Source organism: Corticium candelabrum, chromosome 9 (genome assembly GCF_963422355.1).
Source record: "Corticium candelabrum chromosome 9, ooCorCand1.1, whole genome shotgun sequence".
NCBI lineage: Eukaryota > Metazoa > Porifera > Homoscleromorpha > Homosclerophorida > Plakinidae > Corticium > Corticium candelabrum.
This window is the reverse complement of record NC_085093.1, coordinates 1,607,971-1,629,080: the sequence shown is the minus strand read 5'-3', so window position 1 is coordinate 1,629,080 and position 21,110 is coordinate 1,607,971. Positions and strand designations below refer to the sequence as shown.

The 21,110-nt window shown below is 42.7% G+C and overlaps 5 protein-coding genes across 8 annotated transcripts; 2 read left to right on the top strand and 3 right to left on the bottom strand.

The window, feature by feature from the left end:
• Positions 1 to 74: 74 nt before the first annotated feature.
• LOC134184909 (transformer-2 protein homolog beta-like) lies at positions 75 to 3,793 on the top strand. Of its 2 annotated transcripts, XR_009970703.1 has the most exons (9): positions 75 to 108; positions 163 to 317; positions 698 to 796; positions 889 to 1,090; positions 2,267 to 2,326; positions 2,383 to 2,498; positions 2,929 to 3,017; positions 3,076 to 3,136; positions 3,298 to 3,793. XR_009970703.1 is itself a non-coding variant. In XM_062652678.1 (8 exons), the coding sequence occupies exons 1-8, from the start codon at positions 97 to 99 to the stop codon at positions 3,084 to 3,086; spliced, it is 744 nt and encodes a 247-aa protein (XP_062508662.1). In that variant the 5' UTR covers positions 75 to 96; the 3' UTR covers positions 3,087 to 3,291. The 2 variants fall into 2 exon arrangements, 1 of the variants encoding a protein (XP_062508662.1); XM_062652678.1 differs by lacking the exon at positions 3,298 to 3,793 and having other exon boundaries at positions 3,076 to 3,291.
• Positions 3,794 to 4,887: 1,094 nt separating this feature from the next.
• Positions 4,888 to 6,610, bottom strand: LOC134184943 (espin-like). Its single transcript, XM_062652717.1, has 6 exons — positions 6,061 to 6,610; positions 5,718 to 5,921; positions 5,455 to 5,656; positions 5,288 to 5,387; positions 5,096 to 5,215; positions 4,888 to 5,037 (listed from the first exon to the last, which is right to left on the bottom strand). The coding sequence occupies exons 1-6, from the start codon at positions 6,608 to 6,610 to the stop codon at positions 4,966 to 4,968; spliced, it is 1,248 nt and encodes a 415-aa protein (XP_062508701.1). The 3' UTR covers positions 4,888 to 4,965.
• Positions 6,611 to 6,699: 89 nt separating this feature from the next.
• Positions 6,700 to 10,110, bottom strand: LOC134184942 (uncharacterized). Of its 2 annotated transcripts, none has more exons than XM_062652715.1 (20): positions 10,011 to 10,110; positions 9,841 to 9,894; positions 9,745 to 9,781; positions 9,606 to 9,682; positions 9,450 to 9,551; positions 9,351 to 9,376; positions 9,163 to 9,259; positions 9,019 to 9,109; positions 8,905 to 8,950; positions 8,802 to 8,848; positions 8,653 to 8,736; positions 8,467 to 8,587; positions 8,299 to 8,383; positions 7,894 to 8,014; positions 7,785 to 7,834; positions 7,525 to 7,680; positions 7,360 to 7,461; positions 7,152 to 7,280; positions 6,929 to 7,026; positions 6,700 to 6,841 (listed from the first exon to the last, which is right to left on the bottom strand). In XM_062652715.1, exons 1-20 carry the CDS (start codon positions 10,057 to 10,059, stop codon positions 6,725 to 6,727), a joined length of 1,689 nt encoding a protein of 562 aa, XP_062508699.1. In that variant the 5' UTR covers positions 10,060 to 10,110; the 3' UTR covers positions 6,700 to 6,724. The 2 variants fall into 2 exon arrangements, with proteins under 2 accessions (XP_062508699.1, XP_062508700.1); XM_062652716.1 differs by having other exon boundaries at positions 7,525 to 7,677.
• Positions 10,111 to 10,144: 34 nt separating this feature from the next.
• Positions 10,145 to 17,630, top strand: LOC134184940 (pleckstrin-2-like). Of its 2 annotated transcripts, XM_062652713.1 has the most exons (8): positions 10,537 to 10,768; positions 15,665 to 15,785; positions 15,838 to 15,912; positions 15,968 to 16,030; positions 16,088 to 16,123; positions 16,205 to 16,285; positions 16,358 to 16,434; positions 16,989 to 17,630. In XM_062652713.1, exons 1-8 carry the CDS (start codon positions 10,659 to 10,661, stop codon positions 17,419 to 17,421), a joined length of 996 nt encoding a protein of 331 aa, XP_062508697.1. In that variant the 5' UTR covers positions 10,537 to 10,658; the 3' UTR covers positions 17,422 to 17,630. The 2 variants fall into 2 exon arrangements, with proteins under 2 accessions (XP_062508696.1, XP_062508697.1); XM_062652712.1 differs by lacking the exons at positions 15,665 to 15,785; positions 15,838 to 15,912; positions 15,968 to 16,030; ... (2 more) ...; positions 16,358 to 16,434; positions 16,989 to 17,630 and adding exons at positions 10,145 to 10,315; positions 10,382 to 10,419; positions 13,438 to 13,617; positions 13,677 to 15,550 and having other exon boundaries at positions 10,482 to 10,768.
• On the bottom strand, positions 17,615 to 19,600 carry LOC134184941 (uncharacterized). The gene has a single exon (XM_062652714.1). The coding sequence runs from the start codon at positions 19,586 to 19,588 to the stop codon at positions 17,789 to 17,791; it is 1,800 nt and encodes a 599-aa protein (XP_062508698.1). The 5' UTR covers positions 19,589 to 19,600; the 3' UTR covers positions 17,615 to 17,788.
• Positions 19,601 to 21,110: the final 1,510 nt, after the last annotated feature.

Below are 21,110 nucleotides of genomic sequence, written 5' to 3'. Positions count from 1 at the left end.
ATCTATATTTACACGAATTATTGAGACCACGACTTTATATATCCGGGATTTTTAACGCCAAGTATTTGTTTACGCATGCGTGCTAGCTGACGCCACATGGCTGACAGAGTTCGTTATCGTGTTCAATTCTTTATGGATTGGTTGTGATTGGTATGTTTCTAGAGTCCCCCCTCAAGCAGAACAAGCCGTTCCGTCAGCCGTTCGTCAAGTCGTTCGCGCTCACATTCATCGTCAAGACGCTCGAGAAGACACCGTCACCATCGGAGACATCATCATTCGCACTCACCCAGACGACGTGGTTCAAGGTCGTACAGCAGGTCAGTCAGCTCGTAGCAAGCTAGGAATGAAGCGGATGGCCCGGATGTTCAGATATTGTAGGCTACGTTTGTTTGTGTTTGAGCGATTCGCATTCACAGACGTTGTATAATAACACTGATCGCGATCACCTGATATCAAGCAAATGAATATTGTGATAATGAGGTCTCTAGATCTGCTTCCTGTTTGACAGCTTGTACGTAGAGCTGAGAAAAAGGGAAGTCTGGGCTACGCGACAGTAATACTGATATGCAACTTGACTTGTTTGGAAAATGTTTGAAAAGAAATTGTATCTATTACCTACTGCTTACCTGAAAGTGGCATAATTGCTAAGACTTACCTTGGAGTAATTAAATTTTAAATAGTAAAAAGTTTTGTTTAGATCTCGTTCTCACTCACGTGACAAACGTTCACGGTCTGGTTCTCATTCAAGAGGAAAGCATCGACGTTCAAGATCTCCATCATATTCTAGAGGAAGGAGGTATTGGTAAACTAGGGCATTGCTGACGTACACATACACTGTGCCTTAGAAGAGCACTGAGTAGCATTTATTTTATTGTTTTGTTTTTGCAGGTCACCACCACATTATCGCCGACACTATAGTCGGTCTCCTCTGAGTCACAGAAAGAGGCATCCTGGTAACCGAGATGATCCAACACCAAGTCGTTGTCTTGGTGTATTTGGATTATCTTTGTACACAACGGAGAGAGAACTGAAAGATATTTTCTCTAAATATGGACCTATTGAGGACGTGCAGGTTGTCTATGACCGTCAGGTACAATAAAGTTTTAGTTGAAGTAGCAAAAATGCATACTAGCTTTCTTGATATAAAAAAGTCTACAGATAGGGAACAGCTGGCTTTCATTATTCTAAACTAATTTTACTATGTACTTGATTTACTTGTAAACAACACTTTAGTAGGTAATGTTACCTGTAACCTCGAACTTCCAGACCAGAGAGCGTGCGAACAGCGTGAACTCTAGTCTGGACTAAAATGATACTAAACTGATTTCGGAAGTACTTATTAACAAGTGATGCTAAATGGTAGTCTAACAGCATAGGGTCGTTTTACCTAGTTCAATAATGAGATGGAGAGATACCGTGCTTTTGCATTACGCAAACATATCATTTGTAAATGTCATGAGATCTCACGAACGAACGAAGAGACGTCTGCCGTGTTTGCAGCGATATCTTGGCAGACGGCATGAAACGAAGAGTCTTTGATTCTGCGGCAGAGCGTTAGCTAGTCTAACCGATCGACTAGCGAGAACCACTGCTCGACCAGTTGTCAAAGGTGATGGTCTAGCGACACTGCTGTGCATGTCCTGTCACCGCAAGCTTGAAAAGATCGAAGAACTGAAGCTGAAACTAAAACTAAGACACGTGCATGGACCAGAGTTTCTATTCACCACTCTGGCATTCACTCAGCACCTCTGGGTGCACTTAGTGCCCAGGAGGATTTCACAGGTGCCTAATCAGTGTTAGTTCACTTAGCATAACCAATTACTGCTAAACCAATCAATTTACAACCGACATTCCAGTTTTAAGACGCTGATTGGCTTAGAAGGCTATTTCCAAAATCATTTAGTACTGTTCTGAAGTTCACGCGCTCTCTGGTCTGGTCTGGAAGTTCGAGGCTGTGTTACCTGCTGCTTGCTACTAAATATCATTCTACTTTTTTGTTTCAATCTGCTTGACTAACAAACAACTGGCAGAAGAGAAAGTCAGTTTTTCATATTATTACAACATTTAGAGATATGAAGCAAACAATGTTGGTCAACATGAATACAGCATGTTAATCTACTTAAATTTACATAGTATGGATATAATGTACATATTGCTATCTGGCACCGTGTACTTGCTGATTCAAACATATTTCTAAGGACCCACAATCTGCAGATGTGCCTAAATGTCATGATGGAGATGATGATGGCATGTGCGTTTATTTTAGAGTGGTAGATCTCGAGGGTTTGCATTTGTCTATTATGATGAGATTGATGATGCAAGAGAGGTGAGTGATATAGATGGGTTGTTTGGGAGACTGGTAGAGACCAGTTTTATGTTTAGGCTAAAGAGCGGACGAATGGAGTTGAGGTAGATGGAAGACGCATGAGAGTCGATTTCTCAATTACAAAACGACCACACACTCCAACACCAGGCATCTATATGGGCAAGCCAACAAGGTACACGGACTCATTAATGACTTGCAAGGAAGTAGTGTGTTTCTATTATGAAATTCCTACTAGATTTCGTGAATATGTTTATATATCTCTTAACTTACACATTTATAAGCAATGTCCATACAAGTCTAACATCTCAATGATGTTTAGTGTTTGGTGCTTCCTTGGAATCCCAAACACGTTTTTTTGACTATTGAGTTAGTCTAGGTGATGAACAGAAACTAACTTTGTGAGGCTCAACATAATCAGCTGAATGGCAAACTGTCTACAGTACTAGATGGCTGTTGCTTTGCCAATAGTGTAGTAAGACTGCATGTATTTTCAGATTGAAACTCATTGCTTATACATATTGGGTAAACGTTTAAAGTTTTCACTTTTGCTGATCACAATATCTTTTCATCACAACATTTCTATATATTATATTTGTTACTAGGTCACGAGATGGAGATTATGATAATTCCCACTATTCTCCTTCTCCTTATGGGTCAAGGCGTCGATCACGATCACCGTCTTATTCTCCTCGTTAGTTAAAGCTGGTCACAAAGCTTGCGCCATGTTTAGGTATGGTTGTTTTCTTTAGGTCGCTACTAAAGGAAGATTGTCAATCTGTTTCTGCTTCTGTTTGCTGTCTCCATGCTCTGGTGAGCAGACTCTAACTGTGTTATTGTTACACCTTCAGGTGTTAGTGTACACTTGGCACTGAACTTCTGCATGGGTATCTTCCAAATGGCTGATGTAGTAGATTGTTGTAACTGTATTGTATCTGTTGGCTGCTTCACCTACTCTCTGTTCAACATGATAGGATGAAGAATATGCATTCCTTTGATGAAGTATGAATATTAGAAGATAGAAGCTAATTCATGTGAAGCTAACAAGCAGCAAGTCCTGCATGTGAAGATCTGAAAACCCAAGATCTACCGCTTCTCACGTGAAGATCTTGAAGATCCCTACCTCTCCTTCCTTGACTCCTTGACTTAAACTTGCGTGACTATACAAGTTGAATGTACAATCAAATTTGAGAGTTTGCACTCTCACCACAATCAGACCTTCCTAACTAATCAGAAGCTATAGTACCTCTTACCACCATAATGTTGAAGTTTGCAACCTTGTTGTTAAAGTATGCCCAGTTAATCGAAGTTGCTGCTAATGCATGGCATTTTTCTTGAGTGTCCTGTGGGTGATACTTCAAATTGTTGTGAAGGCCCAAGAAGTCTTGGTGTTGCAGATCTGTTTGTGCCACTACTATTTTGACAAACTTTGATCAAAACAGATCTGGAATAGCTTATGAACAGCACTTTCTAAAATTGTAGTTTGAAAATTGGATATTATAAGGTAGCTGTAACTGCAGACATTCACCTACCAGATAAAGCCTTGAGTTCTGCGATTGTTTCCTCAGTGACGAGGCAAAGCACATAAAAAGGATGAAGGATGCAATAGCTGTAATGTATTGTGAACTGAACTAGAGTGGGGACTTTTGAGTGCAGTTGACAGATGTCGTGCTAAAGCATTATTTAGTGCCGTTGACAGTTGTACAAATCTTACAGTTGGCAGTCACTTACAAGTCTGAGGTCTTTGACCCGCTAAGAGCCCAAAAGCGGCCAGGGCCACACATTTCGTAGCTTTTAGGTCGACGGTAGCTATCTACTCATCTAGGACGCGTCTGAGGCAGTGGTCTGAGGGCTTTCTTTATTCTCCCTACAATAGAGCTATGCCACTTGTCAGCTGTTGGCCCGCTTACGTGCGTGCAGTTATGATTCGAATTATTTGTTCATGCAGTTATTGAGATGTCATGTTATATATAAATAAGACTAGCTTATTAGCCCGTTCTTTACCCGGGCAAAATTAGCATGAATTTCCTGAAGTGGATTTGGGCGGAAACAAGATAATGTGTTCCCCGTACACTGACACCGTACATGTGACCAAGTCATATCTTGCAGATATTTCGACAGTCCCGCTGGAGGTCGTCACTTCAAAGACGTTGCTGCCGTTGCAGGGAACAGGTGTAGCGAACGTGGCAGCTATTTGACGCGCGTACACGGACAAACGAAGGTAGCCGTATCTTTAAAGACCCGGATATACTTAAAAGATATCTTGCCTTTATCGACGTCGCTGGTAATAAATGACACGCTCCGTGCGTACCGGCCGATGTCCTGCAGGAATGGGCATTATACATTTGGTGGAGATCCAATGCGCCGTTGTAGAGAAATTCGCGCGCGAGTGGAGGCCCGTTCGATCAGCAAGAATAACGTCATCCCAATAGAAATCTGGAAGACAACGACACCTTCACTGTCTACCATGGTCGGTTCGGCGTGCGCAAGTAAAATTCGATGGCGCTGTGAGTCACCGTTTTGGAGATACGCGAGTACATACGGACACACAAACAGCTCTCCTATATAGTATGTATAGATTGGAGAAACGCAAATTGTACTTTATATACAGCGGGTCTATTGTGGTGAAAGTCGTCATACAATCAAGAATTCTTTCCCCGATAGGAAGTAAAGAACGACGTGATGCCTCTACGACTGCTGCCAGGAGGAGAGCCCTGCAAGTGCACAACTCGTGGACAGAATATCAAAATGTTTGTAGTGGTGACTACATACTTTCTTAAGTTTTTTGTTGAACAGTTTACCCCATAGTGTACCTCTTTTGTTGTCATGAAGATCATTCGTCAGTCTGAGTTGTGGTAATTCCTGAAGACTTGTAATCATCTCGGGAATGGCCTAACCAGAATAAAAAGAGCAGTCTAGAACGTTTCTCGTCTGAATCTGACACAGTTCGAAATTTTGCCTGACTTGTTCTACTCTACGAGTGCTCTGCTTGCGACGCAATCCTTTGGGTATTGCTCTGAGAATGTCGCTACAAGTCACGTTTCCTCGTTGATCGGCAAGATCCCTAAATTACAGCAACCAAGAGCTATGAATAACATGCATAGACTGGCGGCATTGCGGCTACTACTCACTTGGGGGTACATCCATCGTCGTCGAGAAGATGCATGTCTGTGCTGTGCATCTGAAAGACTCTCAGACTTTCCACTTGATTCTGTTCGGCAGCGTCGTGGACAGGAGTTGCTCCAAACTCGTCCTTCTCCGAACCATTCGCCAACTTGTGATGCAACATCCACTGCAAGATGGCCACGTGACCCTTCGCTGCTGCGAAATGCACTGAAACGGCAAAAAGACCTGCTCTGTAGAGTCGTACTTCGTTACAAGCAGTACGACTCACCTGGTGTTGCTCCGTCTTCCGTTTTACATCGAAGAGAACAGTCTGCCGATCTCACCAGCCAATGAGTGCAATTAAGATGGCCGGTTTGACAAGCTGCGTGTAAAGGCGTCATGCCATCAGCAGACGGTATAGTGGGGTCCGCTTTAGCAACAGATACAAGCCACTGCAGACAGTCAAGATGGCCTTCTTGCGCTGCAAAGTAAACTAAAACAACAGAAACGCCAACTGAGATATGCGAATGCACAATGTAATGATTTTGCTAGGGGCGATTTGTGTGTTCTTCGTAAATTCGTGGAATACGATACCTACAAGTTGTAGGAGTGATAAGTGGCAAGTAGCAAACCTGGCGTGGCACCACTATTCGTCCGACTGTTGACTTGACCGCCCGCCTTTGTGACCAAATACTCAATACAATCCAAGTGACCGTTGGCCGATGCGAGATGAATAGGAGTGGCACCGTCCTGTGCCTTCTCGTCCGACGATCCTCCCCGTTCGATCAACGCACGCAAGCAGTCATACTTGCCGTTATAGGCTGACACGTGAGTCGGAGTCGTCCCTCTTGTGTCTTGCGAAGAGACGCACGTCGGGTCGGCCTCTACAAGCTTGACGAGGCTAGCGCAATCGCCACGCTTCGCAGCAATGTGAGCCGCCGTTGCTCCTTGTGGAGTACGACACGACGAAACGGTTGGAGTATCAAGTAATGCAGCTTCTACACAAGTTAAGTGACCGCTTGTGCACGCAGAGAGCAACGGTGAGTTTGATGTGGAACAGTTTGAACAGAGTTCGGCCGACGCCTTCTTGTCAACAGTTTGCGGTTGTTGATTCCTCAAGAAAAAGTCTAGATCTTCCAGTAAATCGACGGCTTCAGCTTGCTGTTCGTTTTTGCCGTCCATCACAAAAACAGACCGCTACTGCGCATTCAATACGTCACGGCAATGAATTTGATCAGATATGAATAGAACCGCGTAAACAAACAGGGTTTGCACTAATTAGCGCACGCACGAAAGTCACATGCTGTGAAACTTCGTCCCCAGTGAACCGCCGGGATGAAAGCGACCGAAATCTTCCTTGCTGAACTTCCGACGCTTTAGCAATTCTCGAATGACGGCGTTGGCAAGCATTTCCTGAAACGACACGAAAGGCGATGGCAAACTTACTTAATTCAAACGCGGCGCGGCGTTACAATATTTCTAGTATGCATGCAGTCTCACTTGAAGTACAATGGAAGAAGTTGGAACACCACCCAAAGGTTCGGATACCGTCAAATCGTACGAAATACATTTATCTGACTCGAGAGCCAGTGGAGAATCTACACAAATTGAAATTAGGGCAGACAACTTTGTGTTGAGTACGAATTTGCAAGAACCCGGCGGTGAATGCAGCGAGTCACAAGACAACGGCGCTGAGCCCATGCATTCATAATGCGGCACGTACCTTTGCTTCCAACGATTGACAAGACGGAGATTCCGAGAGATACAAGGTACCGAGCAGCTTCGCAACATTCGGTTGTTCTACCGCTGTGAGACACAAAAACGACTACGTCTGCATTTCGGCGTACCTTCCCTACACAAAATCGGTGATGTGCACGTTCGGTGGCATGCCTCTATGCATGCGACTGAGGAGTCTTTCCTTGCGACATTACCATAATCTCCATGTGCCCATTCCGACGCAATTACAAAATGTGCTGGAGTTCCTGTTGAAGCCAGAGAAGACGCCATTCTCTGGCCTACAATACCAGACTTGCCTAAAGCAGAGATGTATAGCAAACGTCATTCGTATAGTTTACTATTCTGCAAGTTCAGCGTACCGAGTCCCGATAATACCACATTTCCTTGGCATTGAAATAAAATATCAACGAAGGCATCCACTGATTGACTATCCGTATAGCCAACTAGCTGAGAAGCAGCCAGCCCATCGGTCTCCAAACTTTTTTCGAATTCTTCAATGTTTGGCTGCATCCCTACTACAAGGTTATCTTTAGTCGTCTAGGTACGTATATGGAACACCTCTACTGTACAGGCACATGCAGCTAGTCGTCATGCACGAGAATACAGCAGAGTTGCTTACCAGTAGGTGAGCATGACGAAACTTTGTTTATTTCTCCTTTAAGTTCTTTCCTAAATATTATTTAATTAAGAAACATAGTTCAACATTAATTAAACATTAAGCAAGGAACCTTGCAAAATCATCCGGAACGGCCCCAAGAATCTGACAACAAATTGAACCGGTCAGGTTGGCAGCACGCCCCAGCTCAGTCAAGTCTTCCTTGGTTTGCGGAAACCCTCTGTGATACAGACCTGCAATTGTACACAATACCATCAACATATTGCCCACGAGGGCATTTGTACCCAAAAGGAAAGAAGTTGCAACTGAAGTATACAGCTAGGGCTGTTCATACTGCATGATTGGATTGCAGTATGTGAACTACCAGATTTCTAATTTTCAAAAACCCCTGGCAACGTCACAAAAACTACTTTTAGTCATCCAGATCCATTTACATACATACTGGATACTGGAAGTCATGCACAAATAATCGAATTGAGACGACAATCAAACAAAACTAACAAAATCAACAACTAACCGGCAAGAAGACCCCCAAGGAAAGCGTCTCCTGCTCCAGTGGCGTCAACCACTGTATCCAATGGAACAACAGGAACCTGAACAAGCTATACACAACAGTCAAGTCATTAATTACATCTACTCAAGTATGATTATCTATGAGTGCAGAAACATCTGCTATCGTAATTACATGTTGCTGCGTGGAAATGGCACAACCTTCACTTCCTGCAGTCATTGCCACCATCTGAGATTTACACAGCTGCCTTATTCTATCTACTAATTCTGTCGATGACATGGACCTGACTTGCTCACTACAAGCATGTTGACACAATATCAGTATTCTTATTACTTTATAGCATATGAAGAGTTTGAGTACATGGAGCTACTAGATTGCAGATGAACGTACAGCTCCTCAGCTGCATGTCTCGCTGGTTTAAGAATATCAGCGGTGTGAACACAACTATATCATTCAATTCATCAGCCACATCAGTAACAGCATCCAGCCATACAGTAGCATGCAGCCACCTTAGCAAATCTTCCATACTGCCAAGTTTTGCCTGGTTAACAGCTACCTGTGGTAATCATGATTAACGTATTACAAATGAAAAGCAATGTGAGGCGCACTAACACTTGGAGACACATCTAAATCCAGTACTGATGTAATACCAAACCGCCTTCAAGTAGAGCATTGCATTAGACATAGACATGTTCAACCATTATGTGAGTAGGTGAGTCAACAAACTTCGCAGTTTGCAGTAATTTCAGCACCCCAGAGTGAGGAACTTGAGATATTTCAGATGATACCATCAAAGCATGATCTCGGACAGCATCAGCTACAACAGTTACTCTCAAGAAATGCCTCTGAAATCTTTAGGGTCTACCATACCAAAGTACTGATCTATGGCAGCTCCATCTATGAGGGACGTGGCAGCAGGTGCCATGATAATGGAACGCTCTCCATCCCGTTGTATGAAAACAAAACACTGCACAATCACAGCACAATGACTATGCATTCAAATATACTCAATAGTTGTTGTATTGGCATAATATTTTGTCTGTATTCAGCCTACCTACCTCTGATGTAGTGTAGTCTTTGCTAACTGCATAAGTAAGAACATAGCTATACTAGCAACAGAGAGTTCTAGAACAAATATTTTCAGTTTGTAGGTGAACCTTTGATGAAGCTGGTATCCACATGATATTGCTGTGAGAGAGCAGATCTTATAAATCTGCCTGATTGATCATCTCCTTGTAAAGCCAACAAACTTGCTGGAACTGAAAGATCATTTTGCTTACAACAGACGAAACTCTAGTAACGTGAATGGACACCTCCCAGCAAAGCAGCCCACGCCAGATGATTAAGAGTCACGCCTCCCACTAAACTTCGTTCCAGAATTCGCTCTGAACTGCACAATCAATTGATCAGTAGAAGTATAATTCATAAGTGTTACAATTTAGCACATTTCACCTCGCGAAATATCCTTTTTCTCCAGGTTTGGGAAGAGCTAGACATGTACACGACTAGATGAGAGTAATCTACGGGACTGTACGTATCAATTCTCACCTTCTACTTTGAAGAACTTGTCTATAACATTACTTCCACAACCCAGAAGTGCTTCTAAAATACAATAAGAAAGCGATCACTTCAAAACCTCAAACGGGACCGGATCCGAAGAACGTGCGATCGGCCCAGAAGCGTGAACTACGTAGCTAAACTAATAATCGTTTCCTAACTTGTGGACTGAAGGCGCCTACTCACGATTGCTCTAGTCGCTGCTAGCATTCGCAAAGCTTTTCAACGGTACACGGTGTCTAGCCACAATCCTCCAGCCTACGCATGCTCAGTCCCACGCACTAGGCCTACGATTCATGTGCGAGGCCGTTCAGATGAGAGGACGTTCTGCCAACCATTTCTAGCAACGGGACCCTTTTTAGTAAGCTGGAGCGTGATTGACGCTGCCCATAGCGTTGCCTAGCTAGTTGTGGTGAAGGAGACGAGGTGCAGCAATGGACAAAACGTCGATGTTCGAACGGAAGAGGTGTGTGGCTTGTTGTGAACGCTAAAAATCTTTTGTGATGAGTGAATGTCGACTTGTGTGTTACAGAAGCGCCGAGTCTGTGATCACCGGGCACGAAGCCAAACGTTAGCTGACCAATCACGACTCGACTCGTGTAGCTCTGACTTTGCCGATATCCTTTGTGTAGGTCCCGCCATTTTGCGCAATGGCGCGCGTTCCATCAACTTAGCCTCTGGTACGTTGAGAGTGAAGCCCATGAAGCCATCACCACCGCCCATGAGGCCTCTCCACACTCCAGCTCTGACGGTAAACACACCGGAAAGAATGACAAACGGATTGACAACGTCACCTGTGCAGAAAGCAGATGGAAAACGGTTTACGGCTATTTGCGTGGAGAGCAAACTGGAGAACGAAAAGGCACAGAAAGTTCATTCAGAAACGCAGACACATGCGTGTTTCGGCTATAAGCCAAAGGTTTGTTTGTTAAGTGTGTGGAAGTGTCACTTGTGAATGTCGGATATCCTCTAGATGTTGAGTAAAAACCTTGAAGTAAGAGTTTGTAGTGATCACGTGATATTAATATTAATTTCCACCCCTAAGTTTAATTCCACTACATGGTACCCTACTGATTCTATTTTTTATCGAATCACGTTTTTCAAAGTCACTGAAATCTTTTTTATCGATTCGAGTTCTTTTCATTAAGTACTTTTTGGATAAATCTTTATTTGTCTTCTGTCATCTTTATCATCATCGATTCAAGGTACGTAATTGGCTTTGGTGTAGGCACTTTGCTTTGACAGACAAACAAACCCAAACTCTAAAAGAGACGTATTGCTCTCTGGAAATGAATCTCGTGTCGCCTTCCACTTACTAGCAGAACACGCCATAACCAAAAAGCACACGCACAAAAAGAAAATCCCTTATATAGAAAGTTTTTCAAGGTGGGAAAACTATTTTCTTTACGAAACAGTTTTACAAGAACAGAAGTTTTGAAAAGAACTTTATTTGATAAAAAATTGGATTAGTAGGGTACATATTGTATTTACAGTAGGTACAGTCCGCGTCAAAACTATTGACACATTTATGGTTGGAGGCGGGGCAATGGCTAGTGTGAACAGAAACGCATCCGTTTTCACGTCACGTACATTTCTAGATAGAAGAGAACTATTGTATATGCTTGTAGGTTTGGTAGACTTTTAGAAACATACAAGTGTGCATCAGTAGCTTGTGTCCTCCTTTCATTTCTTGATCATTAGCGTAGCTCTAGACAAAGGCGCATTCGGCTAGACATGCAGTCAATGTACAGCAACAGATCACAAGGCGTGAGCAAATGTCACTCCGCCTGGATTGCGTCTTCCAGTTCATGAACGTTTTGAGGCCTAGAAGCTCAACACGTCGCTTGATGACTGCCCAAAAGTGTTCTATTTCATGCAAGATCTGGTGAGCTAGCGGGCCAATCGAGAAACCGTGACGCCCAGAGTCTCATTCTTCTAGCTTCACTAGCAGCGGAATTTTAATTCTTAGGCATCGTGTAGCAATACTTGCATCATGAAGTTCTCTTCTGCTGGTGGAAGAACTGCATGACGACAACTTCCTGCTCTGTAAGCTGATGTGCAAGTTGTTTGCTGATTTGTTGTTCCTTGTTGCATTGATGTCATATTCACTAATTGAAGCTGTTTGATGGTTCAGCTAGTTTTTTGGGTTTCCACGGGAAGCTCTGCATTGAACTTCTTCTCCAGAGTTCAGTCTATGGAGAGTTCAGTAAGCAGTAGAGCGAGAAACACGTAAAAGTTGGCAGATCTTAGATGGCTTTTTGGTACTGGAGCGGTATAGTAACAGAATATAGCGGCGTTGTCTTTCACAACTCATTTCATGATGGAAAATTTCTCTACACGGATGCTCATACTATGGAATAGCTTTTGTGACTGCTTTTCAGCTGTTTGAGAAAAAATTGGTGCGGTTTCTTAATAGATAGCAAAACAAGAAACTTTCCAATAATAGCACAAGTAAACCGGAAATGTGTCAATAGTTTTGACGCAGACTGTATAGTCAAGCAGCCAGTTGAATGCTACCGTAGCATCTAAGAAATGATTAACAAAAGTCAGCAGTAGAACGGTGCTGCTGCAGGTGTGTCTTTAGTTGATATCATATACTAAAATTATTGTGCTAAATGGATGGGTCTTGCTCTGCTGTATATGTAGCCTCGAATTTCCAGACCAGAACGCATGCAAACTCTAGTTTGGACCAAAACGATATAAAAATGATTTGGAAGTACTTATCAAAAAGCGATGCTAACTGGTAGTCTAACAGCGTAGGGTTGTTTTACCTAGTTCAATAATGAGATGGAAAGATACCATGCTTTTGCATTACACAAACATTCTTTGTAAATGCCATGAGATCTCACGAACGAAGAAGAGACGTCTGCTGTGTTTGCAGCGATGTTTTGGTGGACGGCATGAAACGACGACACTCGGCAGAACCCTAGCTAGTCTAACTGCTCAACTAGCGAGACTACCGCTCGACCAGTTGTCAAAGGTGATGGTCTAGCGACGCTGCTGTGCATGTCCTATCACCACAAGCTTGAAGAGATCGAAGAACTGAAGCTGAAACTAAAACTAAGATGCATGCATGCACCAGAGTCTTTATTCACGGCTTTGGCATGCACTTAGTCATCCAGGAGGATTTCACACACGCATAATCAGCGTTAGTGCACTTAGCATAACAAATTACTACTAAACCAATCAGAATTTACAACCGACATTCCAGTTCTTAGAAGGCTATTTCCGAAATCATTTTTGTACCATTCTGGTCCAGACTAGAGTTCACGCTCTCTGATCTGGAAGTTCGAGGCTACTGTATATGCACCTATGACCTGAGTGGTTGTAAGTGTTGCAGTGATACACAGATGAGTATTACTTTAGTTCTAGTGAAGAAGCACTACAGTGCAAACCCTCCTCATGCCATAGCTGTACAGCTTGATTGACGTCCACCATATAGACATACAGGATATTTATTCTATTTAGTCACGTGTTATGCCATTGCGTAACTGGTCGGTCGTACGTCACGTGACCGGCCTGCACTACTATGCCTAGTGTTTCGCACGTCGACAATGAGTACACCTCATGCTCTAATTGGTGTTTTAGGCTATCACCGACATCGTATCATCAAGAGTAAACGAGGTGTTTGAATTATTATCGAAACCGTTGGCAGAAAGAATAGCTAGTTTGGAAGAGGAGAACAAACAGCTACAGACGCGGCTGCTACAAGCAAACGAAAGGTTAGCAACAATTAAGGAAATGGCCAATAAATCAAACAAACAACAGGTACAAACGGTTTGTGTCGCCGATAGTGTATGTAAGATGATGTAGTTGTTGACGTACAGCAAACAGCTTCTAAATCGTTGAAGCAGTTGTCACCTCAGAGTGAAGTCATGACTGAACCGAAACTATCAGAACACAGCATCCAGGAAGTGGTCACTCCGGTGACTACTAACGTGACCACTACTCCAAGAGTTATACAACTATCTCCTCCTTTGACTGCAAACGTGTCTCCAAGTCAGACTACAGCTCCTAAACACGACAGCGTTAACATGAAGTCGTTGTGCACGGGAGATGTTAACACGATAGGAGGAATGTTGTCTGTACAGCCGTCTGTGATCTCTCAACAGCGGCAAGTTATCAGTATGACACTTTCAACAGTAAACGGACAGACATTACCTGTGTCATCTGTGGAGGAAAAACAACACTCGAGTGCATGCGGAGGAGGAGGCCAGTTTTTGAGTCCGGGATGTGGTAATAACTCCGTGAGAAGGACGGAGACGCAAGACACCGTGACTCACACCCAGAATGTAGACGTCTTGCCATACAATCAGTCAGCAGTGCTAGCAGTGGAGACTACTACACAACCTTTGGTGGTAGATAAGACGTCACACGTTGATCAAGTGAATCGATCCGGCTACTCTACCACTCAAGTCGATTTGACGTCGCAACCGGACTTTCCACACTGTCGCTCTCCTAATAAACAACAGCAGTGGACCAACACGTCTACCAAGTTTGATCATTCGAATCAATATGAGCAGTCGGTCTCGGCTGTTGCTCGGCCGGACCGTGTTGATGTCGCACCGTATACACAGCATTTGGAGCAGTCTGCCTCTAGCCGTAATGCTCACACAACACGTGTAGAACTTACAGAGCAACTACCCTCACGCGTAGACTTGACTGTGGTGTCAGATCGTGTACTCGGCTGGGCACCGACATCAGTACAACAACAACAGCAGCAGCAGCAGCAGCTTTCACATCGACCGAACCAACTGACCCAGCAACATTATTCTCAAAGATTTTACCCTCCGCAGAGAAATCCCTACCCTTTGTACTCGCCTAATCAACATTGTCCGCGTCCTCAATACTCACAGCAGCGCCACATTCATCAACCAGCGTACTCGTCGCATCCAGCCGGTTACATAACAAACATCAGAACTACCGCCAATATGCCCAATAGAACGTCAGCTGCAGTTCCTGTCAACCTGTCGAGTTACAGCGTATACGCTCCGGTAGCAAATTTTGCTCATGCTCAACAACCTGTACCTGGGATGGCAGGAAATAACAGTTGCAGGACTCTGCTTTCTTCGAACAGTATTCCCACTCCCGTTGTCTCTTCACACGTAACTCATTCTGGCATAGTTTTGCAATGGACTCTATCAACCAATGACTTTCACAAATCTCAGATTGTTGATCGATATGAACTGTATGCTTATCAAGGCAACTCTCCTCTTACTCCGCAAGGCAGTCATCCCGATCCCAAGTGGAATAAGGTTGGAACAGTGAAAGCCTTACCCTTACCTATGCAATGCATTCTAACTCAGTTTATGAAAGGGAGGACATACTATTTTGTTATACGTGCTATTGATGCTCAAGGACATCCTGGTGGTTTTAGTAAACGATGCTTTGTTAATTTGCCTTAACTGTTTGAAAGAGGGTTGTGTTAATTATTGTAGATTGTTATCATTAGAAATTATAGTGGATGTAAGTTGGATGCTTCCCGCAATGGGAATACTAACATAGAAAACTGCAGTACACATTAGACCCGCAATTTTCCAATCAAAGTATCTCTTGTAGACGCGTGCTCATTGACTGTGGTGATAAGTTGCTGCTTGCGGAAGTTTATTTTACAGGAGTGTAAGAATACTATGCTTTGTGCAATCAATTGTAAGTGTACATTTCTTCACATTTCTGCGTTCTTTCAGTTTTGAGTGTGCAATAGCTGACTCACTTAATTAAAGTGTGGACTGGAACTCCGAGGTCTACGTGTTATGTACTGTACGTAAATGCTACGCTCTGTCAAGTGGTTTTTACTTGTATCGTGTGTATTCAGCTTATACGGGCCTCGAAGCACATATACGGGAGGTTTGTCGCTGTTTGGCAGTCCGAGGCTAGCCTCCAAGATGGCGGATGGTGACATCTACGATGAACCCGATTTTACCTTGAGAAAGAAGGTGCTGTAATTTCAGTGGATGCTCCAGCATTGTTAACAATGTTTTTCACCAGGCACCCCTTCCTCTAACGCATGACAGTGATGTTTACATTGAAGGATTTCTACAAAAACTCGGCAGAATATTCAAGGTCACTACGATGCATACTTGAAGGTTTTAATAAAAGAAAACGTGTGATGTTTTAGGGTTGGAAGCGTCGTTGGTTTGTGTTGAGTGGAGGAAAACTGTATTACTACAAGAATGAGGCTGTAATGACGTCATATGTCATTTGTTGTTTTCTCTGAACTTTTATGCATTTGGTGTAGTGTACTCGTTTCGGTGGAGAGCTTCGTCTTGATCTTGTAAGTATATTATGGCATGAAAGTCTGCACACGTTCAACTGTAGATCTAAAAGATAAAAGATAACTGGTTTGGTTATTTAGTGTGATTCTGTAACACTGTCTAATGCGTCTCATCTTGGAGCAGCTTTTCAGATCAAATCAAAATCTCGATCTTTCACTCTGGTAAAACAATGTGACATTTATTTTCAACTCTTTGTAGCCTGCAAAGTGTGTGAATTTCGTTTTCATGTTTAGGCAGCTGCAACAGATGACAAGAGAAAAGAGTGGATGAATGCAATCAATAAGGGAATTTCTATTGCAAAACATGTCAAGTCAGCATTTCTATTCTTAATATAATGTTAAGATAATTTGTTATATGATTATAAGTATATGACTGAGTAAATGAGACAGACGTACACTTGGTATGTGATTGGCTGCTGGCTAGTGGCCAGACAGACTAAGTCCTGAAAATTTGGTATAGTCACAACTACTGTGTGGTGTTAATTGTTTGGTCATAATAATTTTATTGCTGTGTGAGGCTGCACAACTGGCAATAGATTCTCACTACATGCTACAGGCTGTATCAGGCAAGTGCTGAAACTATGATGCAGTTCAAAAATTTTCCATGAAGTGGTACAAAACAAAATACTCACACAAACCTAACTATTTTACTGTTCTTTGGGATAACAACATACCATTCATTAAGCTGCATGATATTACCTTACAATCTTTCAATGCAATCATCTAAGTCGCAGAGTGCTTTGTTTGCTGCATTCAAATTGAGACATATTAGAGAAGATAGATAACTTTGGACATTTTAGTTGTGTACCAAAGTGGATTGAAAGATGATCTTGTGTATTGTTGTCTGTTGCTGTTTGCTGTATAGACCATCACAGACTCCATCTGCTACACATGAGTCTCCAACATATGCTGTTGCATCTGCAAGTCAACGTAACTTGCCAACAATAGAAGAAACGTCTTCCCCTTATTCTGTTCCAGAAGTTGTTACATCTTCCCCTTATTCTGTACCAGAAGTTGTTACATCTTCCCCTTATTCTGTACCAGAAGTTGTTGTGTCATCTGTGAAGAAATCTGTTGATGAAACTGTTACTCCTGCATCTGCTTATGCAGTTGTGGTGAAGGAGAGACCGATTGGAAAAAGAGAATTCATTGAAGTAGAGAGCAAAGGTGCTGAAAAATTGAAAGAGCTCCTTGAAAAACTAGGAGAAATTGAATTTACATCAAATGAAGATATTAGTGTGGAGAAAGCAGAGGCTTCATTTAATGAACTGAGACAATTGGTTGAGTCAGTTGACTGAGTAGTATCTAGGCATGTGGAGGTAGCAAAAATAACTACACACATTTAGAATATAGTGTGAACTCTGTCGTTCACATAGTCAAGAGTACATACATACATATCTGATTAGGGTGGGCATGTTGTAATTCTAAAACATTTGTTTGTCATCATTGTTGTGTTCGAAACTTTGTGTGACTGACACATCTGATTATTATGTGAAACTCTAGAGACAATAGTGTAAAGATAAATTTGCTCTGAGATATTACATGTAAGTAAGCCCTAGCACAAGCAATGAACAATGAGTGAACAACAAACATCAAATAGATCATGACTATTTATCCATCTGACAACACTTAGCAATGCGAAAGGCACAATGTCCTGCCCTGCACCTACATTCCACTGGTTTGATTGATGTAAAGTGGTGGAGTGTTGATCCATACAGGTTGAGTCAATTCCTTTGCTTGCATCAGGTTGTAAATGATGGCATTTTCATGTCCATCTACAGGACCAGAAAACACTCTTCCCTCCGCATTGCACACCTTCTTCCCTTCACCAAATACACTTTTACCTTCACTGATCACCCAGTCCATTGAATTGGTGTGATTGACACAGGCATAGTTATGTGACGCATTACACAGCAGACCAACCCACTGACCAAAATGAGAGTCACTAATAGCAACACACGAGTTGTTAGGTGGCGCGACATTGAACGACCACATGGCACTGCTTATAAGTTCAGGTGAAACAAGGTCCATCTCTGCACAACTAACGCCACACTGTAGAACGAATGGCAAGTTCTCTCTCGTCATAATTCCTTCCTCTGCAGGGCCATTGTAAATTGGCCCAACAACCTGACTCTCTCCTCCAACCAAATACCATTGATCTGGCTTAAAGTTGCCACACTTTGGGAAAGGAGTGAAGTACTTTAGTGTATTCTTGTCCCATGGGGGAATCATCGGTTGTCTGAAAACATTAGAGTTACTTACTGTTGGCGTGCCAGTTAACATCAACCTCTTGCCTCTAGTAATAAGCTGTCTAGGAGAAGGCCAGCTGTTTGGAAATAATTTGTCTTTGTCTGTTGGAGTAAACAATATGTGAGGACAGGTGGTAGCAACTGCATCCCAAATTATGTCTGTGTGATTCCAATCTGCAACATAGCCCTCATCATTGATATATACCATGACAAACTCATTTTCATTTCCTTTCTGTTGTAACCAATCACAGATTTCTGCAAGTCCAGACTTAAAAGTTCGATCATGAGGTAGGCAACCTAGATCTCTGGAATTAAACTGAATCGTTGTGTTCAAGATTTCATCCAGGAAGTGAATTATTTTATCAACAATTGGGATCGACAGTCCATCATGGCATAATTTCATTTCACCCAAGTAGTAGATAGGATCCAACATCAGATGTCTGACACCCATATTCATCTGATCAGTCATCGTAAACCACTGTTGAGCCCATACAAACTGCCAGTCACCAGAACTAAGCTCTTCCAGAATTCGATTTAATAGGAAGTCACCATTTCCATAGCCATCTGCATGATTATTAAACGAGTTGTGCGACCCAAGGAACTGAATGAAGTTGAGAGGTCTATCCAAAGCAAGACGTCTCTGATAGTCCAAAACTCGTCGCACCCAAGGGTCAATCTCCACTGTTCCTCGTTCACAAGCATCAAGGAAATCGCGTTTGCACTTTGCTCTGTCACTCTCTGACAGTAACTCATCAATAGACTTACTGCCGTTGTCCATCTTTGCTGCAGTGGTATCGTCCAATATTTCGCTCGTTATAATCCTTTTTTCAGCCAGAATTTGCAATTTCTGATTACTCACGTCGACGATGACGTCAACCAGCCTACTTCCTCGTGACAGATCCGTCACGTGAAGTGTCAATGCGGTCGGTCCAGCATCCGACTCTTCAAAATATGGAACTGACTTCACCCAACGTTCGTCTTTACCTCTGGCATCCACGTTCATTAACGTGATGGCACAAACGACCGCTTTGTAGGCAGCGGCAGACTTCAATCCAAACGGCCAATCAAAATCAATTCCCAACTGAGACTTCACATGCTCTACAGTCGTTATATACTGATCAACACCACTACAGGGCTCTTTTACAGCAAGACTAAGAGAAATAAAGCAAAGCAGACCAGCAGCTTGTCGCAGCATTTCCTCCAACCTGTTGCGCATCCCTCCAGTATCCCGGATATGCAACTAGATCCTTACTTGCAGTGAAATTACTCTGAAATTGAGTTATTTACTATAGCGTGCTACCAATGCCAAAACAATTGCTGCAGCACTAATACTCAGCACTAATATAATGAGAAAAAACATTGTGTATAATGCATTATGCATAATGCATTGTGTATAATGCTTTTTGTATAATGCTTTTTATATAAAATGCCTAGTAAATAATGCAGCACTAATACGCAGCACTACTACGCAGCACTACTACGCAGCACTACTGCGCAGCACTAACATAATGGTCCGAAACGCGAGGCATTATCACACAAGACTGCACTGTGTTTACGCATAATGCATTGTGATATTGGACCGAACTGCGAGGCATTAGCATCGTGCAAACTTCACACAAGTTCAGTTGCGTATCTTTAGCATTATGAGATTGAGCAAGCACTAGCCTAGGCCCATCTAAATATTTCAACTCTCACGCATTTGACCCCTTCTCGCGCGTACCCATCACTTCGAGTTCGTCTCACGCGTATCTACATACTGAGATAGTCCAAAAGACAATGTATGCTGTATCTTCTTGTGTTCCAAGAAACACACTTGACATTGGAGAAGTGAGCTTTTAGTCTACATACTTTCAGGTGTTCTTCTGACATAAACCCTACCTTCTTAGAATGCAAGAAATACTGAATATTAATAGGACAGCGACAGAAGTACAGGCAAGAGCCGAGATATTTTCCCAGCAATTCTTAAGTAATGACAAAGAAATTGTTGTCCAAAACCGTAAGTGCAATACTACACTATCAAACTTGATAGACTAATTTCTCTCATATGCCAGGACATCTAAATCTGATATTTTAGTTAAAGATTGCAATGGAACCAAATTTATTATCTAAGTAGGGTAAAGTTGCCTAACCGTGGACACTGCCTAAAGATGGACGGCTGAAGTTTCACTTCTTACCACAGAACAGATTGGTCATCAACCGCGACGCGGTTTGTTGTAGTAGCAAGCACTGAGTCGTACCTTTTCGGGACAGGACGCTCTTCCAGTTGACGCCGCGTTTTCTCACTTTTTCCCGTATGTTTAGACCAGATATATATATATGGCTCTGGTTTAGACAGAAGCCTCGCCTATCCTGCCAATGCGAAATCATGACAATCATGCAGCGTTACATATTCAACGCAAGCAATCACCGTTGTACGTTGGTTGCACAGCCTATGCCTTACTCTACTGTACCATGCAGATTTCTTTATTCACCTCTACGAGCAACAGCTAGAATCGAGCAACTTGTAATCAAAAGTGGGCGGGTCTGGGAAGTTGCACTCTAAAGCTCAACATTCATCCATGCAGAGAAAGATACGCCACTTTTTGCACATCTCTTTGCAGCACAGAACTCAGATCCAACACAAGGACAGAACACAAGAAACAGACGACTGCTGCCATCTCATGTAGGTGACATTCTCACTGCAGATTGATTTATAGAAAAACTGAAGGTTAAAAACGTACAGAAAATGGCAAGAAAGG